Source organism: Gorilla gorilla, chromosome 11, assembly GCF_029281585.2.
Source record: "Gorilla gorilla gorilla isolate KB3781 chromosome 11, NHGRI_mGorGor1-v2.1_pri, whole genome shotgun sequence".
Lineage (NCBI taxonomy): Eukaryota > Metazoa > Chordata > Mammalia > Primates > Hominidae > Gorilla > Gorilla gorilla.
The window spans coordinates 67,822,561-67,844,445 of NC_073235.2; the positions used below are offsets into that span (position 1 = coordinate 67,822,561).

Below are 21,885 nucleotides of genomic sequence, written 5' to 3' on the forward strand. Positions count from 1 at the left end.
AAAGTGTGTTCAACTGAAGAATATTTTGTATTTGTTAAATCAAGGCCACTTCCTATTGTCTATTACTCATGACTGTAAGAGCCATGTATAGTTTAGACCATTGTAATCCACACAAACCCTTAAACTACCTTTTGAACTAAAGTTATTCTTTCTTTCATTATCCTTCTTGCTACAAGGAGAGAAACATTTCTGTTATTTATCTTTCAGTTCTTGTACTAAAGCATGGAAGTGTTACTTAGAACACTCATTTATAAGTACTAGCAATAACACCTGAAAACGTTTCAGATTTGGTTTTCTACAAATTTAAAAACTAGTAACAATCTCAGTTTATTAAGAGCTCATGGGGTTTTCGGTGCCTAGAAACTATGGTATGAGCAAGTAACATTGTCTCTAAAAACATTAATTGTCATTTCTGCATAAAATTAACCACCCCTAACACCATATATATTTAGGATAGTTAGCTCTTCTTGTTGCATTGATCCCTCTTACCATTATGTAGTGTCTTTCTTTGTCTTTTTTTAATCTTTGTTGATTTAAAGTCTGTTTTATCAAAGACTAGGATTGCAAACCCTGCTTTTTTTTTTTTTTTTTTTTTTTTTTTGCTTTCCATTTGCTTGGTAAATATTCCTCCATCCTTTTTTTTTGTGCCTATGTGTGTCTTTGCATGTGAGATGGGTCACAACACACCGATGGGTCTTGACTCTATCCAATTTGCCAGTCTGTGTCTTTTAATTGGGGCATTTAGCCCATTTACATTTAAAGTTAATATTGTTATGTGTGAATTTGACCCTGTCATTATGATGCTAGCTGGCTATTTTGCTCATTAGTTGCTGCGGTTTTTTCATAATGTTGATGGTCTTAACAATTTGGTATGTTTTTGCAGTGGCTGGTACTGGTTTTTCCTTGCCATATTTAGTGCTTCCTTCAGGAGCTCTTCTAAGTCAGGCCTGGTGGTGGCAAAATCTCTTGGCATTTGCTTGTCTGTAAATGATTTTATTTCTCCTTTGCTTATGAAGCTTAGTTTGGCTGGATATGAAATTCTGGGTTGAAAATTCTTTTCTTTAATAATGTTTAATATTGGCTCCCTCTCTCTTCTGGCTTGTAGAGTTTCTGCCGAGAGATCTGCTGTTAGTCTGGTGGGCTTCCCTTTGTGGGTAACCCGACCTTTCTCTCTGGCTGCCATTAACATTTTTTCCTTCATTTCTACCTTGGTGTATCTGACAATTATGTGTCTTGGGGTTGCTTTTCTCAAGGAGCTTCTTTGTGGTGTTCTCTGTATTTCCTGAATTTGAATGTTGGCCTGTCTTGCTAGGTTGGGGAATTTCTCCTGGTTATCCTGAAGAGTGTTTTTCAACTTGGTTCCATTCTCCCTGTCACTTTCAGGTACACCAATCAAACTTAGGGTTGGTCTTTTCACATAGTCCCATGTTTCTTGAAGACTTTGTTCATTCCTTTTCATGCTTTTTTCTCTAATCTTATCTTCACGCTTTACAAAAGTTAACTCAACATGGATTAAAGACTTAAATGTAAGACCTAAAACCATAAAAACCTTAGAAGAAAACCTAGGCAATACCATTCAGGACATAGGCATGGGCAAAGACTTCATGACTGAAACACCAAAAGCAATGGTAACAAAAGCCAAAATTGACAAATGGGATCTAATTAAACTAAAGAGCTTCTGCACAGCAAAAGAAACTATCATCAGAGTGAACAGGCAACCTACAGAATGGGAGAATATTTTTGCAATCTATCCATCTAATATCCAGAATCTACAAAAAACTTAAACAAATTTACAAGAAAAACACAACCCCATCAAAAAGTGGGCGAAAGATATGAACAGACACTTCTCAAAAGAAGACATTTATGTGGCCAACAAACATATGAATAAAATCTCATCATCACTGATCATTAGAGAAATGCAAATCAAAACCACAATGAGATACCACTTCACGCCAGTTAGAATGGCAATCATTAAAAAGTCAGGAAACCACAGATGCTGGAGAGGATGTGGAGAAATAGGAATGCTTTTACAATGTTGGTGGGAGTGTAAACTAGTTCAACCATTGTGGAAAACAGTGTGGCAATTCCTCAAAGATCTAGAACCAGAAATACCATTTGACCCAGGAATCCCATAACTGGTTATATACCCAAAGGGTTATAAATCATTCTGCTATAAAGATGCATGCACATGTATGCTTATTGCAGCACTATTCACTATAGCAAAGATTTGGAACCAACCCAAATGCCCATCAATGATAGACTGGATTAAGAAAATGTGGCACATATACACCATGAAATACTATGCAGCCATTACAAAGAGTGAGTTCATGTCCTTTGCAGGGACATGGATGAAGCTGGAAACCATCATTCTCAGCAAACTAACACAGGAACAGAAAACCAAACACTATATGTTCTCACTCATAAGTGGGAGTTGAAAAATGAGAACACATGGACACAGGGAGGGGAACATCACACACTGAGGCCTGTTGAGGGGTGGGTGGCTAGGGGAGGGAGAGCATTAGGAGAAATACCTAATGTAGATTACGGGTTAATGGATGCAGCAAACCACCATGGCAAGTGTATATGTATGTAACAAATCTGCATGTTCTGCACATGTATCCCAAAACTTAAAGTATAATAATAATTTTAAAAAATTAACCATGCCCAACACTAGTGTCCTGAATCTTGAAGGCATGGAGAAGTTGGGAAGGCATGGGAAGATAAATATAACAAAGTGATATAACATGTACTCAAATAGAATTAAAAATAGGAAGTAACTAATATGTGTCCAAAAATATGAAAACAAAGTGCCATATGTCAAGTTTACAAAACGTAAACCTTGCTTTACAATAGGAAGGTTGATCAGGGAAGTCTTTGTCAAAGAGTTTGGACCTAAAATATATTTAACTGAGATGTAAGATTTAGCTTGGTAGGAAGAAAGACCATCCCAAACAAGGAAACAAGGTACCCAGTGACTGAGGGATACAGGACAGTAGACTCTGTGAGAAGTATCAGGCTCTTATGCTTTAAATATGAAGTAATTACACCGAGTTGCTTAATTAGAACCCAAACCAATGGAATAGAAAAATGACTACCATAACAAGTAATTTAATGTTTATACTCTTGCCAGGCTCAGCGGCTCATGCCTGTAATCCCAGCATTTTGGGAGACTGAAGTGGGCGGTTCACTTGAGGATAGGAGTTCGAGACCAGCCTAGTCAACATGGCAAAACCCCATCTCCACTAGAAATACAAAAATTAGCCAGGCGTGATGATGCACACCTGTAATCCCAGCTACTTGGGAAGCTGAGGCACGAGAATTGCTTGAGCCTGGGAGGCAGAGGTTGCAGTGACCCGAGATTGTCCCATTGCATTCCAGCCTGGGTGAAAGGGCGAGACTCTGTTGCAAAAAAAAAAAAAAAAAAAGCACGTACTCTTTAGACATGATTTCCTCTCATATAAAGGTAACCTCCAAGTCCCCAAAGATAGAGAAAGGGGGAGGGAAAAAGGCAAAGTATTATTTTATTTTTATTCATTGCCAAATTTCAGCCTCTTCAACATTACTTTTGATAATTCTGATCTATTTTTAAAGTAACAAGAAACATAAACAGTGTACAATCTAGAATTATAAACAGTGGCTTAAAACAATAAACATTGATTACTTCATAGTTTCTGTGGGTCAGGATTTGGGGAATAAGTTAGCTGCGTGGTTCTGGTTTAGGGTCAGTCATGAAGTTGCTGTCAAGATGTTAGCTGAGGTTACAGTTTTCTTGACTGGGGCTGGAGGATCAGCTTCTAAGAAGGCTCAATCTCATGGTTATTGGAAGGAGGTTTCAGTTCCTTTTTGGCAGTTAGTTGAAGGTCTCAGTTTTTCTCTGCAGGTCCTTTTCCATAGGACTGTTGAGTATCCTTATGATATGGCAGCTGGCTTCTTCCAGGGAAGGTGATGTAAGAGAGAAGGCAAGGAGAAAATCCTCTTTACGTTCTACTCTTGAAAGTCACTCTTCACCACTTCTGCCATATTGTATTCATTAGAAGCTAGTCACTAAGAAGAGCTCAAGCTACTATAATCCCCAAGACAACTTTAAAATGTTTTCTTTCAGAAAAGTATAAGATCACATAGAACAGAAAGTGTCATAGGGTTACATAGAACAGAAACAAAGAAAAGATAATATAATTATGTTATAGATTTGATTTCATTTTCTCTGTATGTATATTTGGTATATGTTGGAAGAAGAAAAGAAAACGCAGAGAACAGAATCCTTTATGACAACATGAATGATCAGACAGCAATGGGGAATTAAGAAATAAAGTTTGGGACCAGATTGGGTAGAAATTAATTTATTTGAAAAGGCTGACTGTGCATAATAAAATGTATTTTCCTTTAGGCAATTCAAAGCTACAGATGATTTTTTATCGGGAAAGTGACAGTGAACCAGTGATATTTTTCAGAAATATATGTAGCAGGAGAATGCAGAATAGATTTAAAGACGATGAAACTCAGCCCACCACATGTTGTCTATTAGTTTACTGAAATTAACATATCTCTCTAATGTATAATTGTGCAGAACATTCAAGTTGAAAAGAGAATTTCAGGAAATATCAAGTACTTATACTTATGGTTGATATCAGTGTTAATTTAGATTGTGATGTATGCATAAAAAGATATAGTTTATAAAAATTATTTTTCCATCTACTGGGTGTAAATTTAATTTTTGTTCTTTTAAGAGAGAAAAATTAAAGGTTCTCCTTTCTTTTTGACTATCAGTTAAAATAACTTCTTTGTCTTGTGATAACCTGGGTATGTTTCTGGAGTAGCTAAGGTAGTCCTATATATCATGTTTACCACTATTAAGGAAATGTGCTTATATAACATTTGCTTAAGACTGAATGAACTTGATATACTCACTCCTTACTACAATTCTTCCTTCCTGTTCTCACTGGAAAAAGGGGAAAGGTGTCCCAAAGACAAAATGGCATAACTTCCTTTTAACACACATGAACTATCAGATGGGGCTCCACCCAAATAGATGTAGTAGTCACAATAGATGGGACGGCCAGCCTAGTCTACAGACAAGACAGAGCTGGAACCACAAACTACTGTTTCCCAGACCAGGATTTTTATGAGCCATTCTTAGTTTCCAGACACGATGGCAAGAGACCCTTTATTGGTTGAAGATAGGTGCTGCAGAAAAAGAATGTGACTTTCTGAAAACTGATACTTCTAGAAGCAGAGAATACAACTTCCTCTCTCCCTAAGTGAAGGTGAGGCGATAGCACACAGGAGGGATGTGAAGGTTTTGGCTTCCTCTCACAAGTTGGGAATCAGGATGGAGAAACAATTAAAATATGTAATATATTTCAACCTTGAATTCAAAATGGAAATTATGGTAACATTTCCATTCCAAGAGGCTAATTTGAGACACAAGAAAGAGTTGATTTCATTTAGTGAGCTAGCACATTTGTGAAACAGGATTCAGGATTTCAGTCCCTGAGTGAGCTTGCTGAACTCTGTTGTCTTAAATTGTCACAGATCACACCAAACACCTGTGCCAGCTGTTATGAACATACCCTTCGGTAACAAAGGAAGTCTAGAAAAAGAGAATAACTTGACTCACACAAATATTTCTAGGGAAATAAAGTAAATAAAAAGATAGTGTTGTGGAGGATAAGTTGGATAATAGTAACAGCGATAACAGCTAAACTTTCTCAAAGGTTCGCTATGTGCCAAGAACTGTGCTGAAAGCCACATGAATTCTGTCACTGAATCCTTACAACAACCTTGTAAGCTGGGCACTAGAAAAACGATTACATTTATTTTATAGATGAGGAAACTGAGGCTCAGATTGGTTATGCTACTTAGTAGGTAACAGAAAATCAATTCTTACCTAGCACTTGAATTCTAAAATATGTGCTCCTCTATGTCAAGTAATCTATAGAACTAAGATAAACATGCTGACGAAAGTTAGTGTCTAGTGGGTATTAATAAACACGGTTTCAACACTGTGTCACCACGTGTAGATTGGCTGCTTTAAAAAAAATAAAAACTTCAATGGATTTATGAGAAAGAAAACTCATATGTTCCAGGGATATTTATTTATTTTCCTGACAGTGGAATAGCATTGAATTGAGTTATCAATTCATAAAAGATCAGAGAAACAATTCGAAAATTAATAGTAAACCCTATTATACTGACTAAATATGGTAGCAGTTCAAAGAAAGGAAGTATCGGTAAGAGTAAACATGGAATACTGTTTCCTCATTTATTCTGCAAACATCGCAATTAGGAGAAAAGACCTTGTAGTTAGACTTTCAAAAAAAAAAAAAGCTTCTCTACTTATTAACTGTGATCTTGGACAAGTCATGTAAGTTGTGTAGAAGCATTTTCATCTGTAAAATAGTAATAATTCCTGCCTTACAGAGTTGTGAGAAATAAATCACATAAACCTTGAAAATGCTTTGCACAATAACTGGTATTTACTAAGAGCTCAACTAAAAAGCTGGTTTTACTTTTATTGTTATTATGATCTGGTATTGATACTGCTCTAGGACTTCGCTCTAAGGCATGTTTCTGACGAAAAGATCTCCCAATCTATCAGTAAAGCTGTGCTTGTTTTTTTTTTTAAAGAATCCAATATAATGTGATAGAGATGTGGATGAGAAATTTAACAGGACAGAGTGAGAAATGGGAGCAGGCTATATAAACGTAACAGTAAATGACATTTGTAAATAGAGTATTTGTCCAGTGCAGAGGCAATATAGTTGGCTTCCACCCTGGGGAAGGATTGACGGATGTGTATCAAGAAAAATTTCCAAATAGACAAATGACAGAACTTTAATATACTTTAGGAAAATAAATCTAGGAAATAGCACCAAAATAGATAAAATAAAAATTTTACATGCAATTTTTTCTTCCTTTGTCTGTTTTTTTTTAATCCAAATAATAAGTTCAAAAGCAAATTACAATAAAACATAATTTTATTAGTAAATTCCAGAGGCAAAGGAGCAGGTCTGGTCTTAATGTGATTATCAGGAGTCATAGTATAGAGACTGACAGATTGTCAGTACACTCTCAAAATCAAACATGGTCTTCATTGGATCTTACATATTTTTGCTTTAAAAAAAATTACCATTGGTTAGACTAACTTACAACTAATTAGACAAAGGTACTGTAAGCCTCATTAGCATGATAGAAGCATGAGAATATAGCAAGAATGTAGAATCCTTTTTATTGCAGTTTTACTTAAAAATTTTCGTAAGATTCTACTTTTGTACTACAGTTTGAGCATCCCTAATCTGAAAATTTGAAATCCAAAATGCTCGGAAGTTCAAAGCTTTTGAGCACCAACCTGATACTACAAGAGGAAAATTCACATCTGGCCTCTTGTAACGAATCGCAGTTAAACCACAGTCAAAATGTTGTTTCCTGAACTAAATTATTAAAAATATTGTATAATATTACCTTCAGGCTATGTGTATGTGTATGAAACTTAAATGAATTTTATGTTTACACATGTGTCTCATTCTCAAGACTTGTCATTATGTACATGCAAATATTTTAAAATCTAAAATCCAAAACACTTCTGGTCCCAAGCATTTCAAATAAGGGATATGCAACTTGTATTTACTTTGCGCATTTGCCCCCCTTTACTGCTATATCTTTCTTTTGTTCTGTATGTTCTGTGTGCTTAAATAATCAGGAATTCATTGATATTGTCAATCAAATCCTGAAAAAAAATTATACGACTCAGTCTTGTACCCCGAGAATGTCTGAGTTCTTCGTAAGTTGTCCTTTTTTTTTTTTCCCACAATAGTGGGTTTAATGTCATGAATCTTTTCACTCATTCATACTGGTGGAGCCTATTTTTAAAGACCCAATTTGCAGACTGATTACTGTCCTTATTCATGGCAATACTTCAACTCCACAATCTTTAATTCAACAATAACATCATAATTATTGTATAATAACCATTTTATAGTATTTCTCACTATTGTATAATTATAGTAGCCATAATTGTCTTAATAAAAATTGGGACTTTTCATCCAGCGATAAATACATTTTTGTCTGATTTGTCCAGTTATCTAGGTACAAAAAATGGTACAAAGGCACAAAAATAAAATCATATTTAAATATATTGGGATAATTGTTGATTTTAGGAATAAATTATCAGTGTTTCAGGAAATCCAAATTACATAGTCAAAATAGCATCTGTATTAGGCCATTCTTGCATTGTTACAGATAAATACCTGAGACTGGGTAATTTATAAAGAAAAGAGATTTAATTAGCTCATGGTTCTGCAGTGAGCTTGGTGCTGGCATCTGCTTGGCTTCTGGTGAAGTCTCAAAGAGCTTTCAATCATGGCAGAAGGCAAAGTGGAGCAAGCATTTCACATGATGAAAGCAGGAACAAGCAAGAGAGAATGTGGGCAGGAGGCACTACAAACTTTTAAATAACAACATCTCATGAGAACTCACTAACATGAGAACAGCACCAAGGCATGAGGGATCTGACCCCATCATCCAAACACCTACCACCAGGCCCCACGTCTAGTGCTGGGGATTACAATTCCACATGAGATTTGGGAGGGGACAAATGTCCAAAATATATCAGCATCCCAAATAAAAGGGTTTTTCTTGTACAGTTGTCTATATTTATCTTTTGGAACTGAGCTTAATAGAAATGTTTCATTTAGCAATGATTTCAGTATTTTCTGCAATGACTAAAAAGCAAATAGTGATAATAGTATTATTTTATATTGACCAAGCATTTTTATTTCATTCACTTTTTTTCAGAATGGTGTGTCATGAATTAGCAGAAATGCATGTTAGAATAAAACAAGGTGTCAAGAACAATCTTAGAAAACTAATGATGGAAAGCAATTGAAGCAATAGAGTGTTTTGATCACCTGTTTTTCCTGCTGTGTTTCAGGTTCTGAACCTCTTCTTGGCCTTGCTTTTGAGTTCCTTCAGTTCTGACAATCTTGCTGCCACTGATGATGATAACGAAATGAATAATCTCCAGATTGCTGTGGGAAGGATGCAGAAAGGAATCGATTTTGTTAAAAGAAAAATACGTGAATTTATTCAGAAAGCCTTTGTTAGGAAGCAGAAAGCTTTAGATGAAATTAAACCGCTTGAAGATCTAAATAATAAAAAAGACAGCTGTATTTCCAACCATACCACCATAGAAATAGGCAAAGACCTCAATTATCTCAAAGATGGAAATGGAACTACTAGTGGCATAGGCAGCAGTGTAGAAAAATATGTCGTGGATGAAAGTGATTACATGTCATTTATAAACAACCCTAGCCTCACTGTGACAGTACCAATTGCTGTTGGAGAATCTGACTTTGAAAATTTAAATACTGAAGAATTCAGCAGCGAGTCAGATATGGAGGAAAGCAAAGAGGTAAAAATGTTTAAATAAGGAGATATTTTGGTGTTATATAATTCTGTTGTTTAAAATTATCAGGTGTTTTTAAATTGCGTGTTTCCTTCCTGTTAAGAAAATAGAAAATATCTGTCTAGCAATATATTTTCCATGGAAAAGTTGGTAATAAATAAATTAATGATAGATTAAAATATAGCTAGATTAACAATATGCTGACTTATGTTTCAAATACTGACATTTTGAATTCTTGATAGTATTCTTGATATGAATTTTTTCAGTATTTATAAATAATTTTAAATTTCTCAAAATGCCTCAATTTCTCCACTTTCTTCCTTGTAATTTGCCCACAACAGTGTTTTTTGTACGTACTGGAAAAATACCTGATGAGAGGGTAGTTGCAATTCTCATCTTGCTGTGTTCTTAGTTCTTAATTCTTATGAAATACGTCATAAAATAGTATTGTATTTTGTTTGCACAGACATATTTACTCAAGGAAGATCTGATTGGGATCTTGGCTTGATATTTATATATAGTTTATCTTTCCTGAAGTCGGTCATTTTTTTTGAAGAGAAGGTATTGATGAGGAATCACACTAAAAACATATTAACCCTACTGAGCTCAGTGTTCACTGTTTAAAGAAACAAAAATCCTTAATACATTATAGAATGTAAAATTCTGAATTTACCAACTCAGTAAGTGCTGGTAACTTAATGTATTCTTTGATTTACAAGAAGGGTGTGAGCAACAGAATATATTTTTTGTTTTGTTTGCTATTAACCTGTAGCTCAATAAGTACAGAGTTGGAGGTAAAGAGAGGAATTTAAAACCTTGATATTTGTTTATACAAAAATGAAGACAAGATTTCCAGTAATTAAAGTTTGCACTAACAAACAAAAATAACAAGGAAAAACAAAGATTCGTTCCTTCCTCATACGAACTGTTTGGCGAGGAAGATAAAAGCTTCTATTCCTGATGTCGGGAAAGAAAGAATGACGACATGGGGGAGTGTGGGCACTGAAAGGTAAAATTTAAGTAGCACAACATGATCATGATAATTAACAATCAGCCAAAATTATGAGGGAAAATGTAGTTATAAAAAAAGAACAAAGAAGGGTGGATCACGAGGTCAGGAGTTCGAGACCAGCGTGGCCAACATGGTGAAACCCTGGCTCTACTAAAGATTCAAAAAATTAGCCAGGCGTGGTGGTGCATGCCTGTAATCCCAGCTACTCGGGAGGCTGAGGCAGGAGAATCGCTTGAACCCAGGAGGTAGAGGTTGCAGTGAGCCGAGATCACCCCATTGCACTCCAGCCTGGCCAACAGGATGAAACTCTGTCTCAAAAAAAAAAAAAAAAAAAAAAAAAAAAAAAAAGAACTAGCTATTTCAGACACTTTTTCTGTATTTATTTGATAAAATTACTAAAGAGTATGTTATTTTCCATTTTTTCTTGTTTGTAAGTTACGTAGTATTGCTGTTAGTGATTAGGTAGAAGTAGATGTTTAATGGGAAATTCAGACAATCTTTGAATATAGGAAGGTATAAATAACAGGGACATAGGTATCAGTTTCACAAGAAATAAATGATGAGATTTAAGGGAAAAGTAATAAAACCTTCTGTCCTGGGGCAAAGAATTACTTTAATTAGTTGAACTTAAATTTTTACTAACTAGATTATTGTTTGAAAGTTGAATAATATCTTAAAATCTTATTAACAAAATTTTGAACAAGTGTTGTTATAATAGTTGGGTTATGCTGGAAGGGTGGAGTGGCCCAATTTCATATACAGTATACTGCTCTTATAGAAGCCGAAGTCGGCATTTATAAAATAGAATTCGGTCATTGGAATTTTGATGTATATTCCCCTCTCATTATTTTGAAATTATGCCTAATGGTGAATATTTCCCTAATAGTAAAAAAAGTCAATTTTTATTTTCACACATGTTTAGTTTTAGGCTGTCATATAAACTAAGAATGAATTATACAGTATCAAACATTGAAGCCATTGGCTAGTTTAATCTTTTAGCTAAGTTTGAGTATCTTTTGAGGAATGTTTAACTTGACATCCAGTCTTCTTAACTTTAAGAGATTTTACAGCCCTGGGTTTTCCAAAAGAGCATGTATTTTGCCTTAACTTAAGCCATTATGTCTGAAGTAAGAGGGAAGTCCAGTGATGTGGGGTTTAGTGTAGGGACATCTCTTGTTTCTCTTGTTATCATTAAGCTTTTTGATTTGTTTTCCCATTAAGTTAGCTCTGAGTTAAATACTCTAAAATAATATTTGTGAATTCAGTATTTCAGAATTGGAGGAAGAGAACTGACCTGCCAGGTGGAAGCAGACAGGATTATTTTATTGCTTGAGTTGTGGAGTCCTTCCAATACCTTCCCAGCATAGAGACTGTTACTTCAGTGTTAACATTATTTGGAGGGGTTTTTAATTCTGGCTTTATATCAAACTTTCTAGACATAAATTTATAAAATAATACATGATGAGGGTTATCGCCGTGAAAGAGGTTATGTGTAGGTTTTGATCTTTCAGAATTTTACCTGGTAGCTCTACACTAAAAAACTAGAGAATTAAAACAATTATTGAAGAATTTCAGACACTCGCATTTGAAATAGCATTTCTTGCCTGCCTTCTAGTCATTTTTGTCTGGTCATTTTTCTAACTGGGGGACAGGATTACATTGTTAAATATCACAAAGTAGTAAGAAACATCATGAGGCTTATTACCAATCCTTTCTAAATTAATTTTTTAATTAAAGAAAAAATGAGGCTTTTTTTCTGGAATGTCTAAGTGAATTTTTTTATAAGGCAGACTGAGTGGACTCAGAGGTTTTTTAGGTGTTCACAGTAAGTCCTCTGCAATGTCTTTGCTAAATTTGTATGATTCTTCAGTAGTTTTCTGTAGATTCTCTAGAGTAGACCATTTAAAATCATGTCATAATCACGTATGCTTTAATTTTAATGTTATTTCGATTATATTAATGTAATTCCTTTTGTGATTTTGAATGATTGTTTTTTTCTTTTAGAGTATTTAATAATGTGGAAGCCATGCTTGAATGACTATTTTTCGAAGTGAAATTTAGTAGTGCGATATGGTGACCTTCACCGCTTACCATTCTTACTTCTCACAGGAGTAAAATCAAGCTGGAGCCATCAAGAATGCAGCTCTGGTGTTTTTTAACCAGCCAGAGGCTCGTGCCACCACTTTTACCCAGGTTACCCAAGCAAGTTGTACATCTATAAATATAATCAGTTTCTAAATGACTTTTGACTGGCCTGCATGTTACTCAGCTACGTTCCTTGCCCTTCCATTGGCAGTAAAATAAAAACATGCACAGCTGCTATTATGCTGAGTCATACAAAGCATGGTCAGGCAAGTCTGACAACCCTAACTTAAAAAAAAGTGATTTACCTACTAATTTTCTTACATAGATTTTAATAGAAATTATATTCAATGAAAAGTAAAAGTGCATGCCTTTATGGATTATTTAATTTCCTTTTAATGTTACAGAGTTTTGAACATATTAGGAACCCAAAGGAGAAATGTAGGTGCTCTTTGAAAACTTGCAAAAATGCTTTTTATCCTCTGTCTTTAAAAAAAATATAGCCCAGTTACTGTACTTAAGTCTTGACAGTTTTTTATTTAGTGTAATGTTTTTCTGAAGGATAATCTTCAAATTAAAGCAATCCCTTATTCATATGCAAACTTCCCAAAGGATGTTTTAATGTGATAATAATGTAAATGAATAGGAATGTCTATGTTTCAGTTGCTAGCAGCATGGGTATAATATTTATCTGCTTCATTTTAGGGAAAATGGCATTGCTTTATTTAGGAGTTGACCAACAGTATTTTGTATTTAGAATATAATTTCTTTGGAAAGTCTGTTTACATTTACCCTTAAAACTCTTAGACTGAAAGAAAAGGAAATCATGTCTTTTGTATACCAAATAATAATAATAATAGTGTTAATGAGAGACTTATAGATGGTATGCTCCTTCTAAAAATAGATTTAGAGTCCATCTTCTTCATCTTCTTGGCTCCTCTGTGCTTTCTCTCCCCTCTATTTTATTGAGACCTGCTGGAAAACTTTCTCCCAAAGAATATTATTTAAATTTATCATGATCCACAAACTCCTGTATAGGAAAAGAATCAGAAACTCTTGCTCCTAGGGTGTTTTTAAAATGAAGAGACTTCCCTATCATGTGACAAAAGCAATAAATGTAACATCATTCTATGGGATCCATTAGTCGACCTTCATTTCTTAATGTTGAAATCACAGTTTTATGCACAAATATTTAACCAAATTGCCTAAACCCAATTTCATCATTTTTAAGAAATGTTAATTATTTTGTCACTTAGATACAGTTTCCTCTCCTTTTGCCAATAAAACTATAAAACAGCACTAATATAAAAGTGTAGTTGGCTGTTTGGAAGAAGCAATAATCATGCCATTCCTGGAGCATTCTTTTATACTTTGGAACAAAATATTCCATCACTGGCTCTCCAGATTCATGAGCTATAATGCCTCATATATTGGAGGAATGGGATATAAAATGGGATCCAAGATGCGTAATTGTTTACAGTTAAACACAGATGTGCATATACACAGGGACTACAGATAATTACTTTTTCCTATTATGTATTAATTCTTCAGAAAAGCATGAGATTTAGGCACTTTTGGATAATCGCTTGTTTCTCGGAAAGAGGCAAGGTTAGTTTCCTTATTCTCTGAGTATCCCATTTTGCCAATTTCCTGTTTAGAAAGATGCTTGAGGCATATTATCCATCAACGTATCTAGGGGATTCAGCTGGAGTAAAGGTGGTAGAATAGAAGCTAAGAAGGAACTGGTTCGTTTATTTTCAATCCTCACATTATGGCAATTTTTGATTTCCTTGAAAAAATCTATGATTCTCCCTCAGGAAACATTGTCCACTTCCTAAAAAAAATACTAATTTCTAATACAGGGGTTTGGAAAGGGGACAAAAATGTGCAGGGAAGGTTTGCGTAAGCAATGGTGGAATGGGTTCAGCAGACACCTGTCTATGACTTTATCCTGGAGAATGTGTAGTCCTCATGGGAAAGTTTTCCAGTGGGATAGTGATTAAGATGGAAAAAAATGCCCAAAATATCTTTAATATAAGAACAAAATGGGCCAAACACATGTGTCTTTGGGTCACTGGTAATGTACTGAGAAGTAGGACATCATGACATAAGAGTTCCTTTTGCCATCTGAAGAAAAATATTTAAAATCCTATTATATGTGGTTTAAAAAATGTTATAATGTATTCATTATAAACACTAAAATGACTTTCTGGATAATATAGTATACTGCGAGTAATTATTTTGATTTTACCATATTCTTTTTTTGTTCTCAGAAACCAAAATTGTCAGATATGGGATACTTGATTTAATCTGTATTTGAAGTTTTCTCTTTTTTAAGTGCCAATTTTTTAATTTAATTAAATTAAAATCTCTCTCTCTTTCCCAAATTATATACAATATCTACTAATTATGTTTTCTTCGAAATGTATCTTAGCTTCATAATGAGAAATGAGTGTGCCCATGAAAAATTTAATAGGAAGTTATGTTTTCTCTTCCATTTTCTGTTGTGATTCATTATTTTTGAAAATAATTTACTTTCATTTGCTCACATTTGCTGTCTAAAGAAAAACTATTCATCTGGCACATTCATATTTAGTAGTATTATTAAAGCAGAAAGCATAAGTTGGAAGTATAATATCTAAAAATACAAAAAGAAGTATTGTATATTGATGTTTGTTAGATCATTAAGCAAAATATGATTCTGCCCTGCTTAAATCATTTGATTATAATTATCCAGCATATAAAAGAATCACAGTAGATTTTCAATAGGAAGAGTCCTATAATATTAGGTATCCACCAAAAACATTGTTCAAGTAATATTTCCACCTGAAAGTAAACGATTGCCAATGCTTTTTTTCAGAGCATATAAAATTGGCTATTCCTATTTGATCTCTTTATTGTCCTGGCATCCTTATTTTGTTAAATTTTAACTAGGCAAGGGCTACGCTACCAACATCAGTTAGTCCGCTAGTTTCCTAATAAATAAGTACAGGTAATTAAAAAGTGAACCTAAATATCCAAATTATACCAAAGGGACATATATATAACTTTTTAAACTGTATCTGCTTCTAGCCAGTTCATATTTTGGTCACTTACTTATGTAGTATTTCACCATGAATTATGCCTAGATTGGAGCATTTACAGGCACTCTTTATCTGAAAATTCTTAAGTGCATGAGTTGTAACAGTTTCACATAGTGATCATCTCACCGTTCTAATTAGTGACTATGTACTACAGTTAGGTTGATCGTAATTATGACCTTAAATGAAGCTGAATATTTTTATATTCCTAATTTGATTAATTTTATTTTATGGGCTTTTACACATTTTAACTGCTTTAGTCAACATATTTTATAATATTATGATATTTGCCTCGAATGTAATTTTAAGAAAGTCTTTTAATTGATGTTATCAAGAAGGGTTTTATAAATCAGAATTTCCTGCCTATGTTTCAGGATCATTGCTTAAAGAAAACTTTTTGTTCATGTAATATTCCAATGTGTATTTAGCTTTACTCTACATTAAAATATGTTAACAACTATGAATATAACTTGAATTAATACTAAAGTTCATGGTTTTGAAACATGGAAATCAACAATATCATAAGCACTATCTTGAACCTACAATATTTGATTACATATCTAGTCTACTAAATGTTTTAAATTGATAAACATTGGGTTTACTTTTGAATCATCAAAAAGATTCTTTAGAGAAGCTTGGCAGAATGGTGTGCAGAAGATCTGGAATCCAACCACTGATTCGCTATAACTTTTCACAAGACGATAAAACTCACATTTCCTTCTCTAAATAAATACTGGATTGGCTGACATTAAGGATCAATGTGCTGCTTAGATTCTTTGTTATTTGTAAATCAAGTACCACAAGTGGAAAAGTATTCAAGTAACACATGTGACAGATGTGCTGCTCCGCTTCAGAAGACAGTGGGGAGGGATGAGATTGCATTCCTTAAAGAGGCTCCGTTCATCACTGGAGCTATAGATCCTTGTACACAGAGTGAAAAGAGGGAAAACACTGTCAAAATGGTTTAGTAATAGTTTTCCTGACTCTACAGTTAAACTACAGTTCACCTCATACACTCACGTTAGGTCTGAATAATTGGCAGACTGGTTTTAAGACAATACTCCTAGTTCTAAGAGTTGTTCGTCATTGCCCAGACAATTCAGAATCTTAAAAGATTTGTGTTACTCTGCAATTAAGAGAAAATATTATGTGTATTCTTTTGAATGTGAAAGTAAATATCAGATAGGAAGTGTTAGTAGTTAGTGGTTGGATAAAAGAGTCCTCGCACTGGTCATTCATTCATTTACCCAAAATTTATTAAACACAAACATTGGTGCTAGAGATACAAGGGTGACAAAAACATGATCTTTCCTCCAAAAAATTAAGTCGGATGAGATGCATTTTCTAGAAACACAAAATACTTTTGAACTGAACCTTGGAAAAAGTAAAAACTTGACCTTTCAATAGATAAATATTTGGCTTTAGGAAAAAGGTATCTATTAATTCTACATCAGAACTAAGGTAGTGCACTAAAATGAAAGGGAGCAATGTTAATTCTTCTACTTTTAATGTGATTTAAATAAGAGAAAATACAGTAATGTCTTTTATAATTTGAAATTCCAGAGAAAATGAATAAAAAAGCAATTAAAAAAAACACCTCAACATGCTTCTCATTTTCAGCCAAGTACAGCAAACTCTGTTTGATATTCTCTGATTTTAACCTTGGATCAAACTATTTGGCAAATTGCTAATTTGAACAGGCTACTGAAAACAGACAGTGTATCTAGCAATTCATTCATTCATTCGTTCAATACTTAATGAACAGCATTTTGGCAATTCAAAGTCTGTTCCTTGTATTGAACTATATTGGTGTATTATCCATATGGCCTAGAGTACATGTGTATTATTCATATTATCCGTATTGGTGTATTATCCATAGGGCCTAGAGTACGTGGCTTCTGCCCCCAAATGTCTTACAAGCATGTTAAAGTACCCAGAATCCATCCGACTGAAATAATTTGACCCATACATTATCAAGGTTCAAGGTGTGTGATAAGCCATGAAAAGGTTGGTGAATAGCCTAGGGTGCATATGGTGAGTGAAGATGGATGGAAGAAATTAGGAGTCCAGATTTATTGGGGAGACTTTATGAAAGCAAGGAATCATGATTGTTGCAAAATAGACAGTGAAGAAAGAAATGGTGTGGTGGTGAAAGTCTTCCCAAAGTCATTTAAAGTATTGGCAACCCAGATACTTGGCAGCAGGAGTGATAATTGATGTTACAGGAATCCTATGTAAACTTTTGCACATTTTAATGAAGATCTTCTATAATATGCTGTCTGGTGACTTCTCCCAATCACTGTCAAGGGCTAGACTTCATTATTTTAAGATGTCTTTCATTCATTTATTTACTCATTCTTTTTTTTAAGCGAAATTTATTAAGACCTGTAACATACTTAGCACTGATGTAAGCTCTGATACAGTCATTCAGTAATGTCAGCCTGAGCATTTGCAGAACCCTGAATATGGATCCTCATTTTTCCCTTGGGGTCACCCGAAGTCTTACCCCGTTCTGTGTTTACAGTGTGAACCTTATTTTTATAAGGAATATTTTTCATTTATTATTGTGGATTGTCTGTACTTCCATCAGATGTGACTCAGCTTCAGTTTTTCTGATTACCTGTGTTATTTTCCAACATGCTGCAAGTGATAAGATCAGTATTATCAGGTCCCTAATAGCATAACAGGTTCATGTGAATTAGATATATTAAAATGAGAAGATTTTTAAGTCATTTTTTAGTCAATTACATGTATAGAAACATAGTTATACTTAGAAAGATTCCAATTCAAAGGATAGGAAATTAGAAAAACACGTAATGTTTCTTCTGAGAACAAATATATTCAAATTTTAATGACAAAGATATTAGGATTATTTTTCTAGTAATTTGATATACCTGATAAATTAAAATAAGAAATCATCAACCTTCAAGCACCTTATAATATATAATCTTTGATTTAACTTTTTTGGACAAATTAAAAAATAATTCTCTAACTCAAAGCAGGCAGAAGTATCTAATATTTATGCTTCCATCATTAGTATTTTTAAAGTACAAGAAACAAAAGCATTTTTAATCTCATGTATATCATACATCAATATTTTTTAAGTCATCAGCATCACTATGCTAAAGAAATATTTTATATAAAGAAAATTATTTTCATAAAATAAAGAAACCATCTTTCTAGAGAAAATCCACATAATCCTATGCCCAAATATAAATATAACATTTCCAGTACTGACTACAGCATCCATCTTATTCTAGTTTAACGTACTTCAGTGTGCATTTTATCATGTGCTTACCTCATCCTTTTTATAAAGTATCTCTTATCAGCTCAACCATTTCCTAATGTTATGCACTAATGGTAATAACATTGTAACAGGTCCGAGAATGCTGTGGCCCAAACTACTCTGATTCCTGTGTGGCACTCACACCTGGCCCTGCATCATTTCTAGAGCATTTTAAGACCAGGTTAAAGACTGGGATCCCTTCATGTATGCTGATCCCAAGAATGGACCGACCTGGCTAAAGTTTATTGCATTTCAAGATATAAAACAACTTCTATTATATTTTTTCTTTTGGTGATATTTGATTTAACCTAAAGGAAAACAAAAGAACAACTAAATATTCATTTCTGCCTATACTAACAGGGCAGGTAAGAGTGCCAGAGTAACAAGTAGTTTCCAAATGCACAATGAAACACAGGAGTGCATTGGCCAAAGAGAATGCAAAATATCAGCTCTTGCTATATAGCTAACAATGTGCTGCTCTTTTTGGAATTAGAAAATTATAGAATATATTTAATAACAATCTGGTATATGTTTTCATGTCAATGAAAAGTGGATAAATTTAGATGGTTGCTGTTTATGTGCATTTGATCAAATCTTTTCTGAATTTGACATGAAAATACACTTGTGCAGCTTTCATTGGTTGGGTCACAATTTTAGAATAAAACAAACTATTTGAAAACCATTTGCAAACTAATGTACAAAAGCAAGATCACAGATGATTATATGACTCTGGCAGCTTACATAAGCTTTCTGCAGGATTTTCTTTCAGAATCTCTATACATAGGCTCAAACAGAAGTTATTTCCGTTGTTAGCACCATATTTTAAAGAAAAAAAATACTATGGTGTTGTATCTAATCTTGTGACCCCTGACCTTTACCAAAGCGGATTGGCATTATGTTTAAGTTCTTAAATTACAGATCAAGAAAATGCATACAGAAGATGGGGGGGCACACCTAATTAATTTTTATATTTAGATTAAAGAAAATAATTAAATGTGTTTTTTTGTGGGATTGATTTTCAGAAGCTAAATGCAACTAGTTCATCTGAAGGCAGCACGGTTGATATTGGAGCTCCCGCTGAGGGAGAACAGCCTGAGGTTGAACCTGAGGAATCCCTTGAACCTGAAGCCTGTTTTACAGAAGGTAAGCAAAACAATAACATATGTGGTCTTGAGTATCCTCTTTTCTACCCATTTTTTCCTATTTATTTAAATGTCTGTTTATTTGTCTACCATCTATTATCTATCTGTATCTATCTATCTAGTAATCATCTATACCTATCCAACAACTATACATTTATTTGTTTTTTTTGCATTTGCTGTTTGAAAAAAAAATGCAACTTTTTAAAAGGCAAGTTTAATTTATGTAATTAGATATTTTCATTCTTATGAATCATTTTTAACTCTAAGAAATTATTAACTGGCTTTTCTGTGGCCTTCTAAAATATCTTACAGGAAAGCCAAATCACACACATCTCTCTTCAGTTTAAAAATTCAATAAATAAGAAAGTGAGAGAAGTAATTTATCATGTGATAAATATCACGTGATAAATATCATGTGATAAATATCACGTGATAAATATCATGTGATATTAAAATATCATTATTTTGTGATATTATAATGGGTACTAATTGATAAGTGTACATTTAAATTTGTCCTTGACTGAAACAGCTCCTATTTCAGTCAAGGTCAAATATTTTTTATTATTTCTGAAAAAAGATCATAAAAATGCCAAAATATACTATGAGTCATATGATATGGGGCAATATGTCACTGGAGTAATCGCAAAAGGATTTTCTGAAGAAAGCTAAAATTATGTAATTTGAGGTATGGATCAGTTATATATTGTAATAGCAATGCTGTGTATCAAACCACCAAAAACCCTGGGCTCTAAGCTGCTTTTCTAGTTTTGACTCCTATTTCCTTCTGTGTAACTCACAGACTTTCTTGTCACTCAGTTTTACTTGTATCATTTTTTCTCCATTCTTACAGCTTCATTTCTACATATGTCTCTTATATATCCTTCAAGATCTAGTCTCAAATCCATTTCCTCCATAAAGCTCAGAAATTAAAGTTTACCAGAAAACTCTCATAATACTTTGTTTTGTGATAATTGTTGCTTTCCATAACTATAGAATTGTAGACAAATTGCCCCAATTTAAAACGTACATTCTTTGAGGACAAGGCTATGTTTTACATGTTATAATATTATAATTTGTTCTATGCAATTTTTTGACAATAGTAGATACTCAATAAATATTTGTTGAAGAGCCTTTGATCTAGCAATCCAGAAATTATATAAAGGTGTTTATTGGATTGTTATTGATAATGGCCAGATTTAAAGCAAACGAAGTATTCAATAATGGTGGAATTGGGCTGGGCACAGTGGCTCACACCTGTAATCCCAGCACTTTGGGAGGCCGAGGCAGGCGGATCACTTGAGGTCAGGAGTTCAAGACCAGCCAGGCAAACATGGTAAGACCCCATCTCTACCGGGCGTAGTGGTATGTGCCTGTAATACCAGCTACTTGGGAGGCTGAGGCAGGAGAATCGCTTGAACCTGGGAGAGAGAGGCTGCAGTGCGTGAGCCGAGGTCAGGCCACTGCACTCCAGCCTGGACAATAGAGTGAGACTCCCTCTCAAAAAAAAAAAAAAAAAGGTGGAATAGTTATATTAATTATAGTAATCATATTTAGAGAAATATTATGAAATCTTTCACAAATTTATTTACTTATAATAAAGATGGGAAATAGTTATACCATTAAGTGAACTAATCAGAATTCAAATATGTAAAGTGTCCATATAGAGTGGAATTACACTCATAGGATAAGGACAGGATGGAAATACCAACTTTTGGTAAGTTTATTTTCTTTTTGGTTCTTCTATTTTTTATATATTGTGTTTTTGTAATGTAATCCATTATAGTAGTGCTATAAACATAAAAATAAATATTTATTAAACAAATGATTAAAAAGCCATATAGATGATTTTAAGATAGCTTCTGTAAGCGGAAGCTATCTTA

General features: G+C 33.8%; 1 protein-coding gene across 4 annotated transcripts in view; it reads left to right on the plus strand.

Moving 5' to 3' along the window:
* SCN2A (sodium voltage-gated channel alpha subunit 2) overlaps nt 1–21,885 on the plus strand; it is a 152,466-nt gene that overhangs the window by 105,338 nt on the left and 25,243 nt on the right. For all 4 annotated transcript variants that reach the window (XM_055380240.2, XM_055380242.2, XM_055380241.2 and 1 more), the window contains 2 exons: nt 8,930–9,409; nt 19,886–20,006. In XM_055380240.2, coding sequence (XP_055236215.1) covers nt 8,930–9,409; nt 19,886–20,006 — 601 coding nt within the window. The remainder of the gene's footprint in view (nt 1–8,929; nt 9,410–19,885; nt 20,007–21,885) is intronic.